Source organism: Amphiura filiformis, unplaced genomic scaffold (genome assembly GCF_039555335.1).
Source record: "Amphiura filiformis unplaced genomic scaffold, Afil_fr2py scaffold_594, whole genome shotgun sequence".
Taxonomy (NCBI): domain Eukaryota; kingdom Metazoa; phylum Echinodermata; class Ophiuroidea; order Amphilepidida; family Amphiuridae; genus Amphiura; species Amphiura filiformis.
The window spans coordinates 354,197-382,123 of record NW_027306058.1 but is presented as its reverse complement, the minus strand read 5'-3'; the positions used below and the strand labels follow the sequence as shown (position 1 = coordinate 382,123).

The window sequence follows — 27,927 nt, the reverse complement described above, 5'->3', positions numbered from 1 at the left end:
GACATAGTCTATTGTACACGCACACTTTGAGATACAAAGTTGCTCATGTAGACTTTATGCATGCACATGAGACTATGATGTAAATAAAGAAGCCTCTGCGACAGTTTGCGTATAAACACTGAATGGGAATACCGGTAGTACAATTTACGATCTATGTATGGAGACCTCTTATCTATGTATGAGACATCAATCAATTAGCTATTTTATTTTTATCTACTACAGAACTTTGGTATTTTAAACATGTAATGCACCCCAAAATGCCTTTAAGTCAATTGTTATAATTTTTAAATAGGTATAAAATTGTAATTTTTACAGATCATTGCGCATTTTTTATTGAAAAGACTGTCAATAAATGACATATTTTCTTAGCATTTTAAACAGATACAAAGAAAATATAACTCAATGGGTAATCCCCTGAATGCTATTTTAAAACAACATGAGCAGACTGATGCAATGTAGCGCAATTTTCTCCTTTCTCTAAAATGAACTATCCAGGGGTTCTGGATTGTGCTGACATTGCTGATACGGAAATTGTGATGACATCATACACACACAGTTTGCATAGATATGAGAAAATCCCAGGGGCGGATAGTTATTATTATCATAGACTAGTACGTACTACTGTACTATACTCAATACTGACATGCTGACAAAACGTTGTGCAATCCACTGTTACTTTACTATTGCTCATGATGCTAGTCTTACTCTAGGCATTGCATTTCCACTATAAATATGAGTAACAAATTCTTTATTGCACCATTATAGTTATAGTTGGTTACTGCAAGAGGTACAACACTTCTGACACCTGCCAACATCTGGTGGGCCACTAGAGCAAACCTGGTAAGTCATTGTGAACTCAATTCAAACTTGTAACTAAACTTTTACTTATAATTTATAATGTAATTTTGCTCGAGAAACACTAGCAACGAATTTGCTCATGGATGCCCTCGTATTCATGCAAGCTTTACATTAGAGAAAATGCATGATTGAACAAATGTAACGATATTTTGGCAAGAATCAGAGAATTGATTGTCAAAATGAATTTTTTAATGGTTTGTGTGGGTATGTAGGTGAATTCAAATTTGCCATCAAACTGCATCATTTTATATATAATTAAAGCCCTTGAGTAAACAAAGCCAAAACTGAAAACCTTTTTTTCATTGCACTTTCCGTAGCAAAGTTACATCTTGTCAAAGATTGACTTTCATCAAAAAGATTCAGCTATCAAAATTCCCAAAAACGGCATTTCGGGGGTGTTTCTAGATCTTATTGATAGCAGCTTTTTTTAATGGAACTGCTATCAAAATCCTTCTAAAATTCCATGTGCGATTGTCTTATTAAATATCACCATAAAAAATCACATATTTGGGTCAAGTGAAGTATAGAAAACATATTTATGTAGGTTTCCTTCTTCGGCCAGTTGTTTTAAATTTCAACGTAAATATGCATTGACATTGTCGGCGAATTTGGCTGACTAGCAAATGTGTTAACTAAGGTTTGCCTGGGATACCTAGTTTGTGAGAATGAATTAGGGGTTCATTCATATTTTCATGACTAAACGGTTGTTTATGCCCAAAGGGCCGCTTGTTTACCAGAACATTTTGTGAATCTTATTTCATCAAAATAATAACAAAAAATTACAAGTAACATTATTGTAAATCATGATTTTCCTTCTTTTTTCCTACCCGGTGATCGCACATCCGGGACACCGGGCATAAACGCTGTTTATGCCCGGCTCTCGACCAATCACGAGCGCCGTTACATAGCGTGTATGTATGAACATTTGATTCACATAAAGTTTTAGTAAACTTGTAACGTCATGGGTTTAACACCGGGTTTAACATTATCAACTGATTCTCAACAAATTCTAGTTGTGGAGATGATTAAGAATCAATATTGATTAATTCCCCAACTACAACAAAATTGTATGGGGTTGATTTATAAGTTATTAACAGTTCAGACATAAACAGTGTGCCATCTGACTGACTGCATTGATCCGTGCAGTCCATTGAATTGAAACCAACAATTGAAACCTAGAGTAACGGAATAAGCTGAAAAGCTTTAGTACCGTACCAGTACTCTTGGCTTCAATGTATGCAAGCTAATATGTTGGATCAACTTTATTATTTGTCCACTTTTTTATACATTTAATTTGTTTTTAAATTGCTGTTTGTTTATTTATTGATTGACTGATTAAGTTCATTTTATTTTATTTTTAAATACCATGATACAGCTCCTCACATAAAAGTAAAGATTCACATGAGGTGATTGATCTCCTTTGAATTATTTCCACATAAATTTAAAACAATCTCAATATGCCAAACCGAAGAGGAGGACGAGGTGGCCGAGGGGGTGGACGTGGTAGAGGTAGAGGCAGAGGGCGGTATAATCGAGGGCGAGTCAATCAGCCGGCACAGCCTGCTGCAGCAGTGTCAGATGACTGGTCAGCAGTAGCAGTTGGAGCCGCTGAAGCAGCAGCACAGGGGAAGGAAAGTGTAAGTAGATTGGGTACTCCATTTGAAATCCTTACTCCCTGTGGAAGACATGGCCTTAATCTCCCACACAGGGGGTATAGTTTTTAAATGGATTATGGAATCATCCATTCAAGTATATAAAATATATAATTAAAATCTAGTCAACTGGGCTTTTTTTGACTGGCAACGTTTCACATCCTATCCTGGATGCTTCCTCAAGCCGTCTGATTTTTCGGTGCGGGGACTGCCGGCGATTGGTCAGTGACCCGTGACGGAGTCAGAAAACTGAGACATCAAGGGATCTTTTGTATGGCAGAACTGTAGGCCCCCGCCAAGTCACTGACCAGTCGCCGCCGAAAAATCAGAAGGCTTGAGGAAGCATCCAGGATAGGATGTGAAATGTCGCCAGTCAAAAATAGTTAGTCCAGTTGACTAGATTTTAATATCAACTTGATATTTTATATATGTACATGTACCTGGATGACTGAGAATATGCACAACTACAGTTCCATTTGAAATTTGTTCTGCAAATTTTGATGCCTTGTTGTTATTTGAGGGCTCGGAGAGCGATGTTTTCACATCTTTTTTGTGGGACCTGAGAGCACATCAGATCGAATTGCATTTCGAAAATGAGGAATGTCCTTCTGATATCAAATAATTTTGATGTTTTGAAATTTGCGATATATAATACACATTTCATGGCAAATGATTAAAAATTGATATTTTTGGAATTTGGACTGATTGGTTATATTGAGTGTCCACTCTTTGGTCAAATAAGCCTGTACTTTAATCTGGGGCTATGTATATTTACAGTAGAAATAAAGATCAAAGGGCAGTTCGGACATACATTCAGAAGACTCTTGAGGACCCAGAACTATAAAATTATTTGGATTTTGAGGCTCTTGTATTTGAATTATCTCTGATAGAAGTGTAAAACCTGAAAATTTAATTCCAATCCCATTCTCAGTTGGCATGGCAGGTCACAAAAAACCTCCATTGCAGACGTATTCACAGAACGTGAACATTTTGAGTTACTTGTGTTTCAGTTACAATGGCTCTGTAGTGCTGAGACAGTCGTGTGATTGTTTGGAAGAGGGACAAAGCTAAAGAAAACCAGCAAGGAAAAAAATCAAAGTCTTTATCTTTTGGTTAAAATTTGTCAATGTTCTCCATTGCAGACATAGATTTTTTTTTCGTTGTGGACGTCCAATTTCTATGCTTCCCTATTTAACTTACTGTGCAATTGTCTGGGCAGATAAAAACAACGCCAATCTGGATTCTCTTTTTCTCCTACAAAAGCGAGTTGTTAGGGCGCACAAATTCTTTGTGGCTCGCCCACACTGACCCACTTTTCCACCAATTAAATGCCCTTAAGATCCATGACATATTCAAATTTCAAACAGCAATTTTTATGCATAAATTTCATTACAAAATGCTACCAAATGACCTCTACGACAACTTCTTTACTACTAATGACGACATCCATACACACGATACCAGACATTCTAAAGACTTTCACATCCAATTATTTAATACGGTTTTTGCTAGCAACACCATCAAAACACATGGTGCTCTCCTCTGGAATGATCTTGACCAATCCCTTAAACTCACCCCGTCTCCTACCGTATTTAAAAAAACATTCAAACAAAACCTCATCAATGGATATTTACATGATGATGTTTAAAGTGCTTTTCTCCTGCATGATGGATTTACATGCGCTGCTTTAGTTCGCATTTTATGCTTCATTGATTTTTCGGACTTTATGTTGTCTGTCTATGGCATTCATAGAATTTGTAACCTTATAAATATCGAATATTGTATTTAAGCTATAGACTTGTCTGTAACCTTCAAATGGGTGCCACAACTTTGCACGCTTATGCTTTCTGTGGCATCCACATCTCTCATACCACATTTTAAAAATATTATTTTGTAATATTAATATTGGTATCTCAATTGTAAATTATTTGGCATTGCATTGTTACTAATTTATTACAAAATGTTTCTTTCTATATCATGTTATTTATATATATGTATGTGTGTTGAGATGAAAATAAAACTGAACTGAACTGAACTATGTCTGCAATGATGAAATGACATCATTTATTAATAGGGATGCAACATGTATCAACTTTCAAAATATGCAAACTTTGTTTGAAACCAAAAGAAGATTTTAAACAAGGTGGTTAAATATGGCAGTTTTGGGAGTGAAAAAACAGAGTAAAAAATCAACTTTGCTCTGATTTTCTTGAAATTGGCAGCAAATTGTTCATCTGTTTGTGGGGATTCAGAAAAAGAAAAGTTTGCACTATCGACAATGTCAAATTACTGAGAAATGAGATAAAAACAAGTTTAACTTTTGACCAGTTGGTTGACATAATTACAACTGTACTGTACTGTACTTCTGGTATCCTCTTATAAATTGATAAAATTGATACAAACAAACAATAACAATAACAACAGACAATTGTTTTATTTCAATCACAGGATAAGGAAGTTAGTCTTGAGCAACTCTTTACCAGTGACAGTACTTTTGACCGTCACTATGCTGCGCAGGAGACTAACTGTAATAGATATCTGGCAACACTTCTTGTTCTGCAGAAAAATGGAACTGAAATAGCACAAGGTTAGTATTTTAATTACTAATAAACCATATTTTTAGACCAATAATTAGAAATACCATATGCTTGGTTTTGCTCGCTCATCAATGGTATCGCTTTGTATTACATTTGAAACAAGATGGGTGCAATGATTCTTGATGATAGTATACATCATGCAGTGATTGTTCCTGCATGTATGAGAAATTCATTTTTAATAGGATAGGGAAGTGCAGCTGGGATTCCGAAAACAATCCCTTAAAAATTTACTGAATTTGACAACAATAGACACAACAATATACAAATGTTTGATTATTTATGTTCTAAATTATAGTAAATTTGACCAATTCTGGAAAAAATTTAACAAAATTTGCTAAAAACCAACCAAGAATTTGCACTTTTTCCAGATTTTTTAGAGACAATTTACCCGAGTTGTGTGAATTGCACTCCTTATTCCAAAATGCCTGAACCTTCATAGCTGCTGCACATCCCCATACTGTCATTTCCACTAAGTACCCCCTCCCCAGGGCATGCTCCTGCCTTTCTTTTCAGCAATACATGAATAAAAAAGTATGGAAATGTTCATGAGGGGAAACCCCATCCACTCTGTGGCACCCTTGGGGTGCCAGAGCTCTAGCGGTGTTTACTACAACATATGTGACACGATCAAGGGAAATGAGTCGGATGTCGCTAATATTGATTTTTAGATATTGGCATAGAAAGTCTTAAAATTCTTTTGTTTTATATTGTTTTCAGCGATTGATAAATTGACGTAACTTTGCAAAGAAAAATTGTATCAACATGGGGTTTTCAGTTTCTGAAAACTCTAAATGTCCTCTTTAGAAATATATGTAAAACTCATTTTCGACCAGGGTCGACAAGTGACTCATTCCCATCAGTCTGAACTCAGGAAATATTACATTTTCAGTTTCTTATAGGATAGTAAAAAACATTTACAAAGCTGGATTTTGCAGAAAACCCCACTGAAATTGAACAACTAGTTCCAAAGATATGAGCAGTTAAAGTGTTTCGAAAAACAACAGGAACAAAAGGAGATATTTCCTTGTTTGGCTATATCTCAAAACCAATATTTCTGAATTCCGACTGATTTTGCTTGATTGCATCACATATTGTCATCCTATTCTTAACTACAGTTGTCAAGATCAGAGCACTAGCAGCTGCATGGGCTTGTAAGGATCACAGGTTAGCCAACCGTTTCATAGGTCAGTCTACCCAGTATGGATACATGTCATGCGTCTCTTAGGTCAGTCTACCCAGTTTGGCTTGGTAGAGGTCCTCAAGGCTCTGGCCCTTCTGGATGCAGGGAGGGCTAACCCCACCCACTCTGGCTCCCCAGGAAGAAGTGTCCTTGGGACACCAGAGCTCTAGAGGTGTCTGCTTATACATGTCATCTTCATAAATTCCATCTTATTCTTTATTACAGTCGCCAAGATCAGAGCATTAGCAGCTGCATGGGCTCGTAAGGATCACAGGTTAGCCAACCGTCTCTTAGGTCAGTCTACCCAGTTTGGCTTGGTAGAGGTCCTCAAGGCTCTGACCCTTTTGGATGCGGGGAGGAAGATACGTGAGTGGGAGAAGAGGATGAAGAGATATCAGATGCAACCAAAAGTAAAAGCTAGGAAAGTTGGGCAGATCAAGTCAAATATTGACAACCTGGGTGTCATCAGACCTAAGGTGAGTCTTAACCCCATGCGAACTACGTGCCGATTGGCCAAAATGAATATTGTGTCCAATTTTGAAGCAATCAAGGAGGGTATTAATAAGATCATCTGTAAATGCAAGTTTGACCATAAATAGTTTAAAGCCTATTCATAATAGGCAATTGAAGTTATCAACCAATCAAAAATGCTGTTAGATGACCAGTAGTGTCTTGATGTACATACAAAATTAATGTATGGTACCATGATACCATCAATATCAAATATTATGTAGCATGTTAATAACAATGTATTGTTTTGTGTCCTTCCAGATGGGGTCAGTGAGTGGTGCATTAAGCAGACACATTCGCAACTGGGTAAGACAAATCCCAAAGTCACAGCTAGAGTTCTATGCATTGCATTATCCCAAGGAACCGTGGAAAAGATTGGCTGACCTTTGCCACTTGAACCCAAAGAAGGTGAGCGTACAGCAAACTGATCTAAAAGGGAAATTGTCGACACCCAAAACCTAACCCTCTCCATGCTGGTGTCAACTGCAGACGACAAGTTTCAAATTTTCGTTAAAAATTTCAGAATTATACATTTTTATGACAATATTTGGAATCAGCATGAAAAATGCATTAAAATGAGTACAAACAAGCATAGTATTGGTTTAGCGGTTCTGGAGATAGCTCTTGATATTTTGAGAAAATATCTCAGAGCTTGGACTTTTTATGTTGAAGCCTATGGCTAGCAAGCAGAGCATCAAGACCAATTGATTGATATTTTGATAGGATATAATTGTTAATATAAAAAATCTGTTACTTGAACGCATGGCATTAGCCAGAGGGGTGTCTTTAGGGTGTCCAAAATGGTCAAAATAACCTTATTCTACAAAATCAGGGTGTCCACTTTCTATTCACTCCATTATAAAAATCAGAATTTTAGGGTGTCCAAATTGAAAACAGCTCAGGGCATCCAAATGACACCTGGACACCTTTCAAGCTAATGCCTTGCTTGAACGTGCTACTAAATTGAACTTGAAACTGTTTTCTGTATTATATTCTTCAATTGTTGGAATCCACGATGGAATCCACTATCCTCGGGTACAGGTGCAGATGACCAATACAGCAGCAACTGCACAAAATCTTGGCCTCATAATTAACATATTCATAAACTGTTAACTGTCATCGCTATCCAACACTTCAAGTCAAGCATGTGTATCAGTAGCTATCAGTCTATTTTACAAGTCCCCAGGGCGTAGAGTCATAGGGGCACAGGAGAAACGTGCCCCTCCCCCCTTCGATCTGGAAATTTAGAAAATCCCATAGGAAAATTGCCGAAAAATGGATTGTGCTCCCCAATCAGACTCGATGCCCCCTCAATCATGGTTCAGGCATGTATCCAGGGGTGGGGCGAAGGGGGCGTGTGCCCCGGGTAATAAAATGGAGAGGGAGAGAAAGGGAAGGGGGAAGAGAGAAGGAGAAAGAGGGGAGAGAGAGAAGGGGGCAAACATCGTGAGTATACATAAAGAGAAGGGGAGAGGGGAGGAGAGGAGAGAAGAGGAATGAGAAGGAGAGATTAAGAGAAAAGGTTAAATTGCACATGAGTAGGCCCATGCATAAAAAAGCAAGTAACGACGTCGGGTTGATCGGAAGTATATAATAGGCATATATAAGCCTGTAATTATTTAGCCATTGCTTGAAGGCGAGTCCTCGGCCTAAACGCATGTGAAAATTAGTACTGTGGGCCCATCGATAAGCAGGGCGCATCACCGTTTTTTCACCAAAGTCAGTACAGACCGACTCACTGATGCTCAAGATCAATTACATGATCTATCCATGCATGCTTTAGTACTTTCTTTGCGAGTCTCACGTCTTCTAGGCCTAAAGTGTCAGTGGACCAGTGTAACATTTAAAATTATGCAAATTGAGTTCAGGCCCTTTTTTGTTGTTGAAAGCAATAATATAAATATAGTGTAAAATGATGCACCAAAATGGCTTCAATTCGACCAGGCTGATTTTGCAAAGGTGGGCTTTTTACCAGGGGGGCAATTTTGTGAAAAGTGGACTTTCTTCCCCAAATTTGGCCCTTTTTTGATCAACAAAGCTTTTAAAAGCTGATTTTTTTGGCTCGCTACCCTCGCAAATTCTTAAATTTTGGGACTTTTTGTATACTTTTGCAAAGCAAGAAATGGAAGAAAATAGCAAGGAAAAGGAGAAAGGAGAGACGGCCACTCCCAAACACAATTGTATAATTTTACTCTTAGCCCTTACTTTGTGAGACAGGAAACTGGAATTCCAACATTGATTTAACATTTCTGTTTTTGCTCTTTGTATAGGACTTTCCAGAGCTACCATGGTTCCTTCCATTCTGTTTTGGGGAAGCAGCTCCTGATGGTACAATGGTATCCAAATGTTCTCTCGTCAACAAGGACAATCTCAATGAACTGATTGAAAGCTATGAAGTACCATACACACACATAAAAGAACACAAGAATAAGCTTACTAACGAGAGCAAGAAGCGTATTGCAGAGTATGAAACTAAATTAGATACGGTATTGTGGTGAGTATTAAAGGGTACAACTTAACCCCATGAGAACTACCTGCCGATTGGCCAAAAAGACGTTTTCATTATCAAAAATTGGACCAATCAGCAACATCTTTAGAATAATTGCACCCCAAAAAAATTGGGGTGAATTATTTGCAAAGCTCCATTCTGATTGGTGATTAAAGTGTAGATATCATGTAATTGACCGATCAGAGGCAATGTTTGATCGACAGGTAGTGCTCAGGGGGTTAACATAATTTTTGCACCAGGTTCGCCGTCGTAAATAATAGAGGAGATAAATAGAAAAAGTGACCCTGCCTGGGAATCGAACCCAGGACCTTGGGTTTATGAGACTTGTGCCTTTTGATAGGATAAAACCACTTTGCCACTGGAACTTCATGATCAGGCAGGTTTGTATTTAAAATCTAAAAGTGGTCACTTAATCTTATCCCCTCCCTACAAATTGCCCATAGGTCCTAAATATGGGAGAATAAAAGGAAGTTTTTCTACTTGTTTCCTTTGTGATGGGGAACCTGCTGTAAAATTATGTTTACTCTATTTAATTCCTGTTGATCATGCCTCTGTTTTTCCAATGCCAAAGGACTTTGTCTAAAATTGTTTGACTGTGTTTGGTAGTGATTCATTCCATTAACCGCCCATGTCCCTATAAGAGCCCACCCAGTGACTTTACAACAAGAAAACTTTGATATTTATTAATTTGTTAACTGCATATCTCAATCATAGTCTGAATCTGACAAAAACATTTCTCAAAATGTGTTTGCAAAAAAAAAAAAAATCATCAAATGTTTGCCAGATTTTTCAAGTTTTAATGGTGGTATTTTAGGGTCATTTTAGCCTCCAGAAAAAAATCCTGATTGACCGACCCTACTTGAAAAGTCCATCCACCCAAATGTTTTTATTATTAAGACAAATTATGGTTTCAGTTCCGTATTATTAACATAAAATTAAAGTGATTGAATTGCACAAATGGCATTATTTGATAAAAAGTACAATTGGTTTATCCTGAATTGAATTTTGAAACTGAAAGATATCTGTATTTATATTTTGGTACTTCTTTTTCACTTCCTTCCTTGATAAAAATCACTATAATTAGTGACTTCCTTTTCATTAGTCAGATATTTGAAAGAGATGAAACTGCACGAAAGTGGCTATTTTATTCACAATTTTAGTTTTACTTTGTGGATATTATGTACCTAATTACATCATGTAAATGATACTTTCGGTGTAGGAACTTTATCAATTATACCTGATTCGGATTGAAACTTGTACACATGGCATATAGCATATGGTATATGGATGGGTCATTTTTCCAAATTTTCTTTGTTTTATCTGTAAAATAGCCTAATTGTACCCAAAAGCTTAGAAATTTGCCAACAATTTTGATAAAGTTGTAAAAAGTGGCAATGTGGTTGAAAATTTTGACTTTTGATATGGCATTAACAGGTCCAAATTTCTTGGAATATTGGTATATGGATGGTCACCTTTCAAATTTGCAGTGGCACGTTCATGGGCATCAATCGGGAACATTTTGGCTGGTTGTCCCCCCAACTTTCAACGCCGGATTGGGGCTAATGGGTATACATTTTTACCACACCCTGAGCCCAGAGGAATTTCTTTATGTTTATTTATGAGTTCAGAGCTACATCATTTCTATAATGAACAAAAGTAAATAAATGAGGTGATGTAACATAATTACTGTATTTTTTTTCAGGTATTATGAAGACTTGGCATGCCCAGAGGTGGATGAGGTCATTGTGAAGCGTATGAAATCAGGAGAGACTATCGGTCTACCTTATGGCAAGTTGATGGAACGGCTGCTTATGTTGAAAATGCTCAACAGAACAGGTGAATAAACAGCACAAAATATAAATGCTTGAATTTTCTGCCTCTTATTGGTGAAATATATTGTGTTAATGATTTTGATTTGAAGGGTTTTGAGCAGGAGCATGATGGGGCATTTCTTGATCCACAGCCTCATCACATTTCTAAAAAAAAAAATTTATAGATTTTTATACCAGCGGAAACCTCTGGCTTCATAATGTTTGTGTGCAAAATATTTCTTGCAGATGCGTTCACTTTGCAAAAAAACCAAAAAACAACAACAGATAAGTGTCCACCACAAGGGTCATTGAGTGATAGTGGGCATTGAGTGAATGTTCCGTGAAAAGGTGATCAAAAAATGTTAAAATTCAGCAAAAAAGCAGGACAGTCTGGTCCTAAATGTGACTTGTTGTGCCTGAAAGTAACCTGTCCATATTATTTTATGTCTAACTTAATTGGTTTTGATGTATCAGTGCTCGGGCCTTGTCTTATAGTCTATATATAGTTATCAGTGGACAGTTACTCAATTTTTCCTGGTATTTTGGCGGTCAGTACTAACTAGCCAATTACTAGTTAAAGTGACAAGTTTGGGCAACACTTTAGGGCATCCGTCGAACGGGTTGGTTGGTTGGTAAAAATAGCCCTTCCATCCGAAAACAAAGTAGCCTGTCTCAAATGTGCAGACAGGCCCTATTTTACAAACTGTTGTCAAATTGCCCCTGAAAATGGGTGCTTTAATACAAGGAGCCTTGTTCTGTGACATCAGGTACAAAATGCATGCCTTGATTTTGGGTACAGAGTAGATATTTGAGGAAAATGTTCTGAAATTATCATGATTATTATACTTCTTTTTCAGGCAAAGTACCTTTCATGGATATGCTCATAGCACCTGCTGAGGCAAGATTGAAGGAGACCAGGTAAGGGATAATAAAAACCCTTTAAAAGGGAGTGCTCAGGCATGATTGGAAAACATGGTTGTACAATGTAGGTCGGTGGTAATTCATGAAGGCCTACTACCTGAGCGAAAAAAATGTACATGGTCAAATCCAAACAACTTCATATAAATGCCTACCAAAAGGTAATTATACCCCCTTTATTACGAGATAAAACTCAAAATCTATCCATCAAATTTAAAAACTGAAATAGCAAAAACAAACAAATTTTGATACCTCATTTGTCTTGCTAGCTCAAAATTTGTAACCGAAGTGACTCCTTGAATAAAAAAAGATGCATTTGTGAAAGTTACACTTAAAAGCTACTGAAATCTGTGTACCATTACATTCTCTACATGACTGGTCAAGGATGACCCACAGTGACCAGTGACGCCCAGGCACTCTAGCAACAAAAGCAAAATTTTCAATGCGTTTAGGTGCAACTTTTGAATAAGATTCCTTTTTATTCAAAGGGTCGCCATGGCAACAAATTATTTTGGGCTATTAAGGCAAATGAAGCATCAAAATTTGCTAAACAAAACTGGGTTTCCTTTTGCTATTTCAGTTCTAAATTTTGATGGATAGAATTTGAGTAATAATCTCATAATAAAAGGGGGGGGGGGGTAATTACTTTTTGGTAGATGTTTACAAGAAAACATGATATCTATGTGCATAGACTGCGCTTGTATAGTAACATGCAAATTTGCAGGTTTTTGTATTTTTTTCCAAAAAGTTGCCAAATATCAAAATTGTATTTTTACTGCCAGTAAGTTTTGATTAAAGGATTAGGATCTAGGGCAGTATAGCAGTGTAAGCATTAACATTTAAGCTGATTGGCTTCTCCAAAATAAATGCTGATGGTGAGCACAATACTCTAGCTGCCTGAAAGGAATAAATGTACTTCCTAGTTAAGGGGGTACTACACCCCTGACCAATTTTTTGCCTATTTTTTCAAAAAATATAGCGCAGGGGACAAGTAAGATATGTATATCATAGGGGCAAGGACTACAACTACTGCAATGGAAATTTTATTTCACCACAGGCAACAGTTGTGGAGGTACAGTCAAAAATGAGGGAAAACCAATATTTGATCAATAAATCAATAACTACTTGCTTTGAGTTGCTGAATTTTCAGTACAGTAGTTGTAGTCCTTGCCCTTATAATATGCATATCTTACTTGTTACCAATGTGCTATAATTTTTGAGAAAAATGCAAAAATAGGCACAAAATTGGCCAGGTGTGTAATACCCCCTTGACCCCATGAGAACTACCTGCCGATTGGACAAAACGAAGTTTTCATTATCAATTGGACCAATCAGCAACATTGTTTGAATAATTTCACCACACAAAAAAATTGGGATGAATTATTTGCAAAGCTCCATTCTGATTGGTGATTAAAATGAAGATACCATGTAATAAACAATGTTAGATCTGTAAGTAGTGCTCAAGGGGTTAAGTAATTCTTTGAAACTGTTAAAATGCTATGCCTGTTGGTTTATTTATTTAGAAAATAGAATTTTATCACAAATTCTTTCTTTATCATTTCCAGTGTTTCTCTAGAAGCGCCAGTTGTTGTCATCGGTGACCGATCCTCCTCCATGGGTGTGGCCGTGAGAACCTCAACCATCATTGCATCTGTTCTCTGTGCTATTTGCAAAGCCAAGCTGTGCTTCTTCAATGATGGAAATTATGAACCTCCAACAATGCCAAGGGACATCCCACAGGTAGGTGTTTTAGCCCCCATGGGCACTACTGGTTTTCTTACAGTGCTCCTGATTGGTTAATTATATGATATAATCATCTGAGTAACCAATCAAAATTCAGCTTTTAAGATGTTTAGCAATATTAAGCTTTACCCCGTTTTAGCCCTATTCTTACCATAGAAAGCAAAATTATACTTCTACTCTACTCAAATTTGGTACACTCACCGGGTCAACTGGCATCTTGCTCTGAAGATTTGTTGTTGCTAATGATGTTGTTGAGACACCTTTGATGATATCACAAATGTAGATGACGTCAAAGAAGAAGATGTTGTGGGCCCCCTTGATTCCAGGGGTTCCAGGTTGTCCCAAACAGGGTCGATGTCTAACCTTTGTCACGGTTCAGTCTGGGTCTTAATAAACTCTATCCCTAAAACAGTTATCTTAAAGCCATAATGTACGATCTTTTTTCAGTTATACCTTAATTTTTTTCAAAACCGATTTTTTTTTTTGGCATACTTGTAATACTTACACATGTTCTAACTTAAATCTATGAGCAAACTGTCAAATTCGCCCTATTTGTAGTAAAACGGGATGATTTTCTGTTGGTCCGACATATTATCATAATTTTTCAGATTATGGCATTAAATTTCACTGGGGTAATGAGAAAAATATGAGCTTTCTTCTGATACCAAAATCTCGGGTTTGATGACTAAAAATGTGGGACGAGGTTGTTGATCGGCTCACAAACCTTTAATGAAGATGATGGGACTGTTATTTGCATCAGTACAATATATGATAATGACAATGTTACTAGGGATAATAATTATGATTATGTTTTTCCCTTTGATCCAGGTTCTTAACGTAGCTACTTCCATCCGTGCTAGTGGCTGCACAGCACCTGCAGCTAGCTTATGGCCATATTATGAGAAGAAGGAGATTGTGAAGACATTCATTATGGTCACAGATGAAGAGGAGAATACTTCCTGCCATAACTTCAGGTAACTTGCACTTTAAATGGGTGTGCACTATAGTCCTGATTCCAGAAAAAAGTACAGCACTATTAATTGTTTTGGATATTATTTTCAAAAATTGATCAAGTATCCAAATTTACTTTTATTGCCAGTTTTAGTTCCAGCTAAAGGATTGTATTGAGCTATGTTTCAGGCTTCCGTAAACTTGCATTCGCATAATTATATGCTTCTGAAAAAGTGTGGATTCATCACAGATTAACAACAGTTGCCTCTTGTTAAAAAGGTATTATAGGAAGAGCAAAAAGATTCATTTGGTAGGATTGTTGTGATCATAAACTGGTTAATTTTGTTAACCAAATCCAAAAAATATTACTTACCGAACTGAGCTTTTGCCATCTTGGCTGATGGCTTGATTACCGATGAACTGGTCCACTGCTTTTCCCGCAAAACTTGGTTGCTAATGACGCATCCTCGTTACCTGGAAGTGATGTTGAAAAAAGGCAAGAACTCACTCAACCGTGATGAGTGTGCATACTTTCTAGATCATGTATACGACCCATTGCTTAAATCAACATCACTTCCGGGTAACGAGGATGCGTCAATAGCAACCAAGTTTCGCAGGAAAAGCAGTGGACCAATTCATCTGTGATCAAGCCATCAGCCAAGATGGTTAAAGCAGGGCTGTCAACTTTTTGGACTTGCTTGGCGTGAGACACTGTCGAACAGTGGCGTACCGGGTTCTTAATTATTACTAGGCGACAATACAGTGTTAATTTTGACCCATGATTATTTGAGCCCGATGCTCAAGAATCTAAAAAGTGGGGGGGGACGACACAAAGTTTTTATAATGCGTGAGATTTTACCCATTTGAAAGCTTTATGCGTGAGATTTACGACCTAGCCGTGAGATTATACTACCTTGGCGTGAGACCATGAGAAAGTGGCCCAATGCGTGAGACTCACGTCCAATGCGTGATAGTTGACAGCCCTGGTTAAAGCTCAGTTCCATGATTAATTAATATTTTTTTTGGATTTGGCTAACAAAATTAACCAGTTTATTATAGGAAGAGTTGCTAATAATGTATAGACCACTAACATTTTAACCATTAATTTTGATTTAATCAGTTGATAGTTTACTAATAACAAGTATCGATCGAAACAGCATCACTTTTGATCCTAAGATTTGAAGGCTGCATACTCATATATATCTAGTATAATTTTAAGTATGTCAATGCCACTATTTTAAAAATGTTTCTTACATTATTTTCTTCCAGGTTTGCAGCGCTGTTCAAGAAATACCACGATGAGATCTACCCCGCTCGTCTCGTCTTTGTCTCTTTCCTACGGGGTCAGCACAGCAGAGCCCAAATGGTACAAGAACTGCAACAAATGGGGTATGAACCGCTTCAGTTTAAACTGGATCAAAACAGACCTGACTTAACCAAACTAGACAACTTGCTTGGTCTGCTGGCTAAGGAGGCGGTCATGGATTTCAAAGAGGAAGTGGATAAGATGGAAGTGGAGATAGCGGCTGGAAATCTTGCTGATGATGTGGGAACAATGAAGATACCTGATGACAAGATGTAAATGGTTTAATTATAGGCTTGGGCGACTAAGTTGCTAACAGTGGCTGTGCTAGGGGAGGCAAGAGGGGCATTCCCCCAATATTTTTCTTGCCCCCCCAGTTTTGCAGTTTTTAGGCAAAAACCCCCAAATTAGTTAAATTTCCACTTTTTGTTGATTTTGCTCCCCGAAATTCACTTTGCCCCCCCCTCCGAAAAATTCCTGGTGGGCACTGGTTGACAATAGTCGTTAGTCGCGACTGTTACTGGTAGTCGTGACTTTGCCCCCATCCCCGGAAAAAATTCCTGGTGCGCACTGGTTGCCAATAGTCGTTAGTCGCGACTATTACTGGTAGTCATGACTACGACTATTGAAAACCAAAAGCCGACTAACACAACTATATTTTTATGTTAAAAAATCATCTTAAAAGTGCCAGATATCCGCACCAAAACCAACCAAATACTAACAATATAAACTGCAAAAAATGTGATAAAAACATTGTGCAATATACACAAGCCTGCACTACCATTCAAATGTTGTGACAACTTAATTGTTGTTTCTTTATTTCCATATCTTACTTGTTTAATATGAATTATAAAACCTAAATTTACATCAATCTTTCACCCAATTTTTCCATTCCAATTCTGACCACAGATAGTCGTGACTATAGTCGTAGTCACGACTATTTGCTGCCGACAGGAAAAAAGAGATAGTCGCCCAACTCTACTAAATTAAAAAAGACCAATCCCTTATCCAAATAATGCAGCACCATTTGTATTTCACAATTATGAAGAAAAAAAGATTGCAATGGTGAAAACTGAACTGCACTTTGACCTCTAAACTGGAGAAAAAGGTTCCATTGCAATGTTTGGTCAATATGAAGGGAAAAATGTCAGAACCCCTTATTTTTTAATGTTTTTTGACAAAAAATAATGTAAAATTTCACAGAGCTAATAATATATGGAGTGTATGGTAACATATCACTTTTAATTTCCCCCAGGGGGTACTCCATACAAATGACCATACAGGGACATGCCGCAATCATGGGTAGCATTTTTGGCCTTTTGGTATATCAATGACTCCTTTTTCTAGGCCAATATTGGTATATGGGTGGGTCCTTTTTTCAAAATTTTCTCAATTTTTTCAGAAAATATCTCAATTTTACCTCAGCCTGCCCACAATTTAATTTGAAAATGTCACCAAAATTTGGGGTAAAATTTGTAAAAACTAAGACACTTTGGGTAAAATTTGGCGAAAAATTAGGACTTTTAGGATATTGATGGGTCCTAATTTCTTGAAAAATTGGTATATTGATGGGTCCACTTTCAAATTCTCAGCGGCACACTCCTACCAAAACCAAACTTGAGTACCCCCTTGGTTATTCTCCCCTTTGTTTTTGATATACTTGTGATTAAAGAAAAGAGTAAACATGTATGTCAAAACTCAATCTGCATATTTTGACATTAATCTTTGTTTTTAAAAGTCTTTCAGCTAGATTATTTTACCGCACAACTCAAATTTCGAAATTTCCAACTATGGTCCTAGTTTAGATCATGCCACATATTATATTATATCATTGTTTTATATTTATATTACATTTTATCTAAATTTTGATAAGTAACAAATTAGGCTATTCCATTTACAATTCACACTACCCCTGTGGAAGATCTTGGAAATATCTTTCACGGGGGAGTATGCATTTCAAATGGAATTAACATATTTGGCAGCTCAATTTGAATTTCATTCACCCTCTGAGAAAGAGTCAGTCTGAATCGTCTACAGATGGAGGGTGAATTTCAAATGGAGCTGCAGAGTGTTAATTCCATTTGAAATTCATCCTCCTGCTGTGGAAGGTATTTTCAAAATCTTCAACAGGGGGAGTGTGGATTTTAACTGAAATAGCCAAATGTGTAATTGCAATGAAAGAGCATTTGACATTCGTATTTCACTTTACATATTTTTTAAAGCAATTACCTACTAATTACATGTATATAAATCAGGAATGTAAATATTATATTGTATCGGTAAATATTAGTTTATTAACGACAAAAGTAATAGGTTTTATAAGTGCAATTGGATGCTTATTAGCACATTAAGGGTACATGCCCATGAGTTTCATTCAGGGGCGTGTTTGTAAAACGGCACAGCGCATTAGTAAAAAGAATAAAAATACTAAAATTTTCACCGGGTTCGAACCACTGCCAATTTCACTGAATGCTAAAGATGCCTATGCTGTGCCACGGTGACTGTGGTTAACATTCGGCGATTTTCAAAGATATACATATCAACACGTTTCTAGTGTATTGAAAATCATTTTGATTTTGATTTTGGTAGGAATACGGTCATAGAAAGACATATGACTCTACTTGTCTGTTTGTTTTCATTTAATACAAATTAATTTTGATGAATTGAACTGGTACAACTCTTAGCACTTTCGTGATAAACGATTTATTAATTTAGTAATAATAAAATGAAAACGCTGGGTCATTCACGGCGTCATTTGTAATTTATGTCAAAACCTGGGAGGACCACACACATTCGTGCTGCATGTATACGTGCTCAATCGATACTCAATGATCCAGACAATAGCGTTTGAATATACCGCCCTGCTTGACACATCTTGTCACTTGCGGGAAGATATACTATAGGCCTACCCTAATAGCTTACAATAGATACCCCACCGTAAATAGCTCTGTTCGTTATCTCTCTGTGCTAGTTTATACCATGCGTATTGACTTTTGAACCATATTTTGTTCAAAAATGATAGGAAGGGACTGTTTTCAGCTAAAATGTTGGTTATCAGCAGATGCTTAATGATACCGGGAAGTGTTGCAGAAAGGTAAGCGTACTCTTTATTTATTCAAAATATGTATATCAATAAATTTAAATTTGAAATCCAAAAAGTAAATGTCAGGTCAAAATTCTCACCTTAGAATTATTGTGAAATAAAATCAAACCAAATTTAGGCTCCGCAAACAACGTCCAATTATTCCCATTGGTGTTTGCTACACATGCATATAATAAATTATGATTTGGGGCTAATTTGAGAAGAGTTAATGCCTCGAGTTTCAAAATACACCGAGTGATGTTTTTGATCAAAAACATCGACAATTCAAGACTCTGTAAAAACAAATCAAGAATTTTCTGGGATAATTGCAACTAAGTGCAATGAAAGTTATGATCTAAGCTACCAGATGCATCATTAATTTCCTGACTATGATATTTAGTTGTGGGAAAAGATTACTTTAATGTTTTGGCGGGATTATTTCCCGCCAAAAATTTCAACCAAAAAGAGCATGTAGCCTTAATAGTGTATTATGATGTATGTTGTATAGTCTTTCCAACATTAGACAAAAAAAATGTTTGTTTGCCCATAAGAGACAAAAATTTGGAGGGTCGGTAGGTTAATCTTTTTTCATTCATAGGCACTTCCACCCCATTTTCACATATAGAAAGTGAAACCACATCTTACAGCGTAACTAAAGCTATAATGTGGTGTTTTGATTGTATTTTTAGTTGATTGTACACTCAAAATAATTCAAAGAAATTATTGCTGCACTTTTGGGAGAGAAAACATGCAAACATTATACTATAAGTTTAAAAAAAAGAGCGACCCAAGATTTTTGGGTTTTTGGGTTGGTCGTGAAGGGCAAAGAAACACTGTTGTTTTTGGCCTTATATTGTGCTTTTCAAGTTTCTGGTTTGGTTTTATTCATGTGGTTTCCCATTGTTGCAGTGGTGTAGCCAAGACTTTTTTGAGGGGGGGGGGGGGGAAGTGCATTTTTAGAGGGGTCAAGTCAACATGCAAGGGGTCTGAGTTTAACGATAATAGTCAAAAATGGGCTGAAAAGTCCAAAAAAAGACCAGAAAATCTTTAAAGATTATTAGGATGGCCAGCATATAGGGGCATTGTTGTGGATATAGGCTCTCCAATGTTCCAATTTTTTTTTATCTGGAAGCGGTAAAATGACCCACAAAACTTACTGATAGCTTAAAAAAACATCATTTCAAAATTATTTTGAAATCTGTGATCCTGTTTGGCCAAAAAAAACAGCTGTTTTTTACAGCTTTTACAGCAATTTTTGTTGCCTAAACACTGTTTGGTTGGAAGCTGAACTGGCACATAGACTTAAATATAGTATACACTTTGTCATTGCCTAATAACTTTGTATATAGTCTAATATACTAGTGGATCCTAACGCTTGTGATCTGCATGCAGTGTGACTTTGCCAAGTATTAAGTTTAAAATTCTATTTTGAGCAAACCTTTGATTTCTGTTTTCATGCACCATCCATTTTGTCATTTGATGTCAACCTCTGCTAAAATTGGAGAGTGGATAGTGGCCCATGCATGACAATATAACAATGTATATATTGTGCATAGAGTTTCCATAGTGTTATGCATGGGGCCACACCAAGACTGCGTTAAATTGATTTTCGGATGAATTGAAAATATAGTTAGCATATTGTATGTATGCTTTGTACTTACCAAATTTCTAAATTCACATTACCAGCTAGTAATTACAAAAACCACCCAGGCATGTAAAATATGTTTACTATTCATTCATTCATTCATATTTTATTTTCATCAATCATCAACATCAATATACAAGTGATACTAATAGCTCAACAAAGTAATAAAGTTAAACGTAAACAAGAGTCATTGGTATAAATAAATATCAATACATTTAGGTAGTAACAATTAAATCAATATAATTAAATTAGAATAGCATTACTATGTATGATTGACCAAAATACACTTTAAATGCATAATGATATTACGAAAGTGCATGTAGTAGTTTATCACGGAAATACAACACTGCAATGGCAATTGATTTTGAAGTACTTCTACGATGATAAGCGCCTAACAACGGATAAGCTGGCTCTCTACAAACACGCTCAGTGAATAATACATACTATCAAAATATAACATAGTAATACATGATAATAAATAAAAATTTTTTAATGTTTTAATATAATATTATAAGAACATAATAATGTAATGATAATATAGTAATATTATAATATAATAATATATAACATAATGATAAAATAGTATAATAATAATATATATTTCTAATTCTCATCAGGCAGAGTACATTTTAGATGTTTGTTGATACAATGGATGCATAATGCATAGTAATGCATGATAAGAATCAAAGTATGATACATTAGATTTTACAAAATACATAAATGACCATTGATACAATGGATAATAATGTTAATGAGTCAATCTCTGCATACTTTACAGTGAGAGGGGCTATACATGATGACAGAGATTATATTTTAGAATTAGGTTGTTGAGCAAAATGAGAATGGGAGGGGAAAGAGATGATTGACGAGGACTCTGCTAAACGCGGGGCGTGGGGTGCAGAGACCTCGTTGACAGACAAACACACACATTATCCGATAAGAAGAAGAAGAGAGCGAGAGAGAGAGAGAGAGAGAGAGAAAGAGAAGGAAAGAGGGAGAGGAATGAAAGAGATAGAGGAGAATAGTGAGAGTCATAGCTACTACTTAATCAAGAGCAAGATAGAACAAGTGTCGATGGCTTCTGGTGATTCTGACGAAACAGTAATAGGGCCTAATGTGAAGAAGCTCAGTGGGTACTATTGTAACAAGGCATTGTAACTATTTGTCACAAACATGCCAACTGAAGCTAATGACCCACGTCATAAACAGAATGTATAGCAATTTAATTTATCATTAATCTGTTGATCACTTGTTGTAACTAAAATGAATACCAAGTTAGGTTACTTCCAATTCCAGAAATCAGCACTCATTATTGGAGATTCTAAAACACTTGAGAAAGTTCCTGCAATCTTATCGGTTAACGCGATACTCGAATGCGCTATATGAACCAATCGGAGGTGCATAGCAACAATGGGACTGATCAATTCTAAGCCCTAGGTAATTCCTTGTAAAATTGAGGATTTACTTTGATTAAAGTTTGGTATTTATTTCAATTGAAGTGAAATTCATATAAGAATGAGAATAAAAGTATTGTTTTTAGCTCCTGTTGTGCATCTATCGTATTATATAACACTAGCGACATCATTATTTTTGGCGTAAAACAACTCGGCTCCTTCTTGTGTATAATTATGTTGCCTGTGTGATATGAGACGATAGATGCACGACTGCTGCTAAAAACAATACCTTTATTCTCTAATTAAAGAAAATTATACCGGAAAGAAAGATATATTATCCTGATTTGCCAAATGAAACATCATAATCCTTGCAAGATGAAAATACCTATAGGTATTTGAATCTCACGTTGCAGCAAACTGGCATTTTTATATTAGGGATTTTTTTGGGGGGGGGGGGGGGGGGGGACAATTTTGCATGTTTTCATACAATTGTACTTGGCATAAGTTTAAGCATTCATAATCTACTCATAACCTTAAAACTCACTATGGACCACAATAGCCTCATCCCAATGGCATAGTTCAATAACCTCAATTAAACAATCACAGTGCAAAATTTGACCTAAAAGTTGCAGAGTATGAGTTTTCATACCCAAATTTTCAAAGGTCATTCAATAAATGTACAAATGTATTGGGGTTAAAGAACTGTGCACCTGATAGATGAGCATGTTGTGGATCCTAGTGATTGACTAGACCAGCATGGAACCACTGACAGGATGGATCCAAAAGGATACAAGTGTGTCACACTAACATAGGGTGAAATCATAGGCATAGATCTGTTGGGGGGATAAATCCCCCCAATATTTTGCCAGGGAGGGATGCTCCATACACTCATCCCCCAATGTTGACACCTGTATGTAGGTTTCTGATCAAATGAACCTCATATTTGGCCATTTTAGCCCCAAAAGTGCCAAATTTTGCATGCTTCTCACAAATTTATTCCACTTTTGAACAATATGTCGCCAGTTTTGCTTCAATGTGGCAAACTTTTACATTTGTACCATACACTTATTTTGTTGCCAAAAGGTGCTGGATTCGCATTACTTCCAAGAAAAATTTTCCAACCCCATCCCCCCAATGTCAACAAGAAATCTACACCACTGGGTGAAATTAAGAACAGCAAAAATGTGACATAACATCCAATGTGGGTAAAAGCAATACACAAAGTTTAAAACCCAACCGTTCATTTATAACTTAAGAGCTGGACTCAACAACTAATATATAGAGCTGGTCTCTCTCCTTTGGAAAAAGAAAAGATTTGTCTTTTCAAAATGTTGGATTTTTAACTTTGTGTTTTTATATGTTTTTACCCCTATTGGATTGTTGCATCACGTTATTGCTGCTTTTAATCATTTTATGTTAATTTTTAATAATTTGTTATAGATTACAAAATGTGTTTGCTAAATAGAGTGTATGACATTAGGCTTTGTACAAGTCTAGACTTAATTATCAAACGGCATATAAAACTCACTGTGTTTATACCCTTATTTCCAGCAATTAACCAAGTATTAAAACTGGAGTTTTATTGCAAGTTAGGAATTAGATGTATTTGCTGTATCAAAAGGAATGGACACCATTGGAATGAATGCCCAGGGAGAGTTTTTTGGTTCAATCAAGCTTAAACCCCAGATTTATGTAAAACCAGTCTTTTGATCCCAACTCCACTAGGTAACCAGCCTGCCCTAGATCAGATATAATGAACTACTGTAAAACCCTGTCTATGCAAGCATAAAGAGCGTTTTTGATGAAAGCTAAATTAATACAAAACAGCCATAAATATGACAATGCAACAGATTGGTCTTACAATAGTACTTGTTTGTGTTATGCTTGTATCGGTGATTTATTTGTTTATCATTTTGTTGATTGGTGAAGTCTCGATTAATTTAGTCCTCATCAAAAGCACAATATGCTTGTAGACGAGGTTTTACGGTATTCCAGTTGAACTCCATACAAGCCTGATGGAAGACATGACCTTAATCTCCCACACAGGGGGTGTAGATTTCAAATGGAGTATCCCATTCAGGTGACTCCATTTGAGATTTGCACTCTCTGTGTGGAAGATTAAGGTCATGTCTTCCATAGGGAGTGGATGGATTTCAAATGGTATAGCCCAAGATGCTCATTTTGCAAGCTCTTAAAATGATACATAATTTGGCTATAAAGTACTAAATTTGTTTCAAGACCTCACTTGTGCTTACATTTCTTTTGTATTTGATTGTATTTTGAGAACTTAAAATGGCTATAATTCAGAAACACCAAAATGTCAGTGAACATTATCGGCCAATGTATTGGGGTTAAAGAACTGTGCCTTGATAGATGAGCATGTTGTGGATCCTAGTGTTATGAGAACTTAAAATGGCTGTAATTCAGAAATACCAAAATGTCTGTTAAAACAATATCAGCCCATGTGCTTTTCTGTACACTGCGATTAATTAATACTCAACTGGAAAAGGCAACAGAAGGGAACTGAGTGAATTGAACTCGATATTGAGTAAAAATTTAATCAATATTGAGTTCCATTTGACTTATTTTATTGCTCTGATCCATTTTTACTCAATATTTAGTAATTTTTACTAGGTCTTATTTAGAATGTATAGTGTCAAATGTATACATGTATGTTTGGTCTGCAGTGTCATGATATGATCTTCTGTAAAGTTGAAACCTATAATACAATTTACATATTTTATAATATATATTATAGTGGATTTAGCAATTGTCAGTATTTTTAAACCTATTTTAAAACTCCGATAATGATGTAATAGTGTATGTATATACGATATAAGCAGAATTATATAGAGTTCAATAATATTTTTTATATGCTTATTATAAATCCTGTTAATGATATATATGTGACCCATCACATCGAAACACGGCAGTTGTCGGAAACACACATTTAAAGATAATAAAGAAAATGTGCCCCGAAAAATAAAGAAAATAAAAAGAAATTTGAACTGTATTTGTCACATAAAATCACCAATCTACATGCGACATTAATGGAAGAGGTGTCATTTTAAAGCTTAAAAACTGTCCTTTAGTTTGGTAAAGAAATCTACAAGCTCATTTTTGACGACAACTGCCGTGTTTCGATGTGATGGGTCACATATATGAAAAATGAATAAAAGGTATGATAATACACAAACCATTGCCTTTAGATGTACCTTATTTTACGTTTTCAAAGCAATTTTATTAAAGCATGGTGGCCTTCATGCTCACTAGCCCTGAAAATGGGCTATTCCAGTTGTAATCCATACATTTTGTACACTCCCTATGGAAGATACATCCTTAATCTTCCACACAGGGAGTGTAAATATCAAATGGGGCTACCCTAATGGGTGATTCCATTTGAAATCTACACCCCCTATATGGGAGATTAAGTTCATGTCTTCCATTGGGGGTGTATGAATTTCATATGGAATATAGTCCAATGAGCGGCCCTTGAATTTTGAGGCCGGGTGCACAAAATTTTGAGCTCAATTAATTTACAAATATTTTGAGAAACTACCCCAAACTGCCCTCCCAAAAAAACTGTTTTATAAGACCTGTTTTTTTTTTTTTAAATGCTTAACGAAAATGTAATTGACATGGTCAAAGAAGAAATATTTTTTCATGCATTGCATATGGCATGTGCAGTGCATTTCACTTTAAATACCTCTACCCTGGACATTAACACGGTTTAATATGTCTATTGTGAAAAATGTTCATGATAACGTCACAGCACAGCCTGTAAATGCGGTATCTCCTCACATCAACTGGTCTTTTTAGCTACTTAACTACTAGGCCTATATTATTAGTTAATATTACTAGAGCTATACCCGTATGCATAGATGATTATTAAGCTCAATATGCCCATATGCACAACAGCAACATAGCCTGAACCCATAGTGGATGATCAGAGCATATCATCAGAGCTATTTATAGATCGAGAGTGCATTCAGGGTGCAATACCATGGTTACTATGGATTTTGGATTTTAAAAAAATCACATTTTCGCTGATTTTGAGCCCATTTCTTTACCGATCTCAACCAAATGCGACCTCCGCATTCCCCTCGCATCAAGGATTCCACCCACCGAGTTACAGCCCAATCGGACCAAGTTTAAAATTTGACCTTTGACCTTCGACCTCCGATTTTGACCGAAGGTAGCTTACGACACTCCCCGTATTTTTCTGCATCCCCTGTGTGAATTTGGCGAGTCTCGGATCAAACCTGACGGAGCCTTTGGCACACACACACACATAGGCCTACACGCATACAACATTAGGCAAATTATAGTAAGATTAAGGAATCTTAAACATCACCATGCATTCGCCACTTGCACGGTTCCGCCATTATGCACTATGTGCGGGAGAGCCTCGAACTGGCAGCATACATGAATGGGAATTGAACCAGTCATATAACATTCTGTGTAAGGTTACGTAATTCTTCCTTTCATGTATGCTGCCAGTTCGAGGCTCTCATATAGTGCATAATGGCGGAACTGTGCAAGTGGCGAATAGCCCACCATGGTCAGCCTTTTACTGTGCAGGGGCAAATACAAATTTTCGTCCACATGTGTCATCTGTCCCATTTCAGTCATTTTAACGACACTTTACTCTTTGCCGTAATTCCCATTTTATTCTGAAATTTTTCTGTGTGTGGGGTGGGGCAATTCCCCCCCATTGCAGTCACAAATTCAAGGACTTGACACAAGTCTAAGGATTCCTAATCTTGAGTTTAGGCTAGATAGTACTCTTTGTTAATTTTTCACAATAATTGGCTATAAAAATAAAACAGAATGTGTTATAGAGTACATCACAAGTGTTTCATAGCATAGGTCCTACAGCGATAATCTTTCTGGGTTTGGAATGTCTCCCTCTATATATAATATCCCAGGAACAACCCATGGCGCTGAGTTTATACTTACTGGTCGCTTAAGATTATTGCGATTTCAACTGCGAGACAGGACTAGAAGCTTTTGTTATTGTAGGAAAGTGCTTTTACTTGATTGATTGCTAATCAATAACTCACAGCTTGGCGACTGATTGTAGATCACTATAAATCGGATGTACTGTTGACCCCGCAGTTACGGTTAAGAATAATAGACATACACCGGTTAGTCCATGCTAAGCCAAATAAAAAAAATCATTTGTTGTACGCCCACCTCCTTCCTCACTTTCTGGGATCAGTCTATATTTTTTCATTTTTCAATTTTCATATTACATTAAGGGATCTAGAATGAGCGTTTATTGCGTTTCGACAGTATTTTTTGTGGGACATGAGAGCACCTCAGACCTATCGAATTGCATTCTGAATACGAAGCATGTCTTTCTGATATCAAATAATTTTAATTTTTTGAAAATCACAATATAATACAAGTTTTATGACAAATTATAAAAATTTGATATTTTTCAAATTTTGATATATAACAGTCCTCGAAGTAAATTTTATAAATCTAATGATATATTCTTAAAGTGTATGTAGCTGGGAGGAAAAGCCGACGGTCAATTGAAAATTTTGACATTTCATATTGAAGATATGGATTTTTTTCCCAAAAAGACCTAATTTTGTTTGGTGTTTTGGAAAAACAAATCCATATCTTCAATACGAAAGGTCAAAATTTTCAATTGATCGTCGGCTTTTCATCCCACCTACATACTTTTTAAGTATAAATCATCAGATTTATAAAGTTTACTTCGAGTACTGTTAAATATCAAAAATATCAATTTTAATGATTTGCCA

At 36.3% G+C, this 27,927-nt stretch overlaps 1 protein-coding gene and 1 long non-coding RNA gene across 2 annotated transcripts; both read left to right on the top strand.

Moving 5' to 3' along the window:
* Positions 1-708: 708 nt before the first annotated feature.
* LOC140145716 (uncharacterized) lies at positions 709-16,372 on the top strand. Its single transcript, XM_072167397.1, has 11 exons — positions 709-840; positions 2,234-2,495; positions 4,959-5,097; positions 6,513-6,763; positions 7,059-7,205; positions 9,068-9,291; positions 11,009-11,142; positions 11,975-12,035; positions 13,601-13,775; positions 14,607-14,752; positions 15,999-16,372. Exons 2-11 carry the CDS (start codon positions 2,316-2,318, stop codon positions 16,309-16,311), a joined length of 1,770 nt encoding a protein of 589 aa, XP_072023498.1. The 5' UTR covers positions 709-840; positions 2,234-2,315; the 3' UTR covers positions 16,312-16,372.
* A 6,252-nt stretch (positions 16,373-22,624) lies between these two features.
* Positions 22,625-25,349, top strand: LOC140145698 (uncharacterized). The gene is made up of 2 exons (XR_011858118.1): positions 22,625-22,988; positions 23,023-25,349. It is a non-coding gene; the product is annotated as an uncharacterized lncRNA (long non-coding RNA).
* Positions 25,350-27,927: the final 2,578 nt, after the last annotated feature.

What these genes read in the sequence shown, in the direction of transcription:
- LOC140145716 (XM_072167397.1), top strand. Translation starts at nt 2,316, where the DNA reads ATGCCAAACCGAAGAGGAGGACGAGGTGGCCGAGGGGGTGGACGTGGT. An exon ending in GAAAATGCTCAACAGAACAG is followed by an intron (nt 11,143 to 11,974) that starts GTGAATAAACAG and finishes CTTCTTTTTCAG; the next exon opens with GCAAAGTACCTTTCATGGAT. An exon ending in TGCCAAGGGACATCCCACAG is followed by an intron (nt 13,776 to 14,606) that starts GTAGGTGTTTTA and finishes CCTTTGATCCAG; the next exon opens with GTTCTTAACGTAGCTACTTC.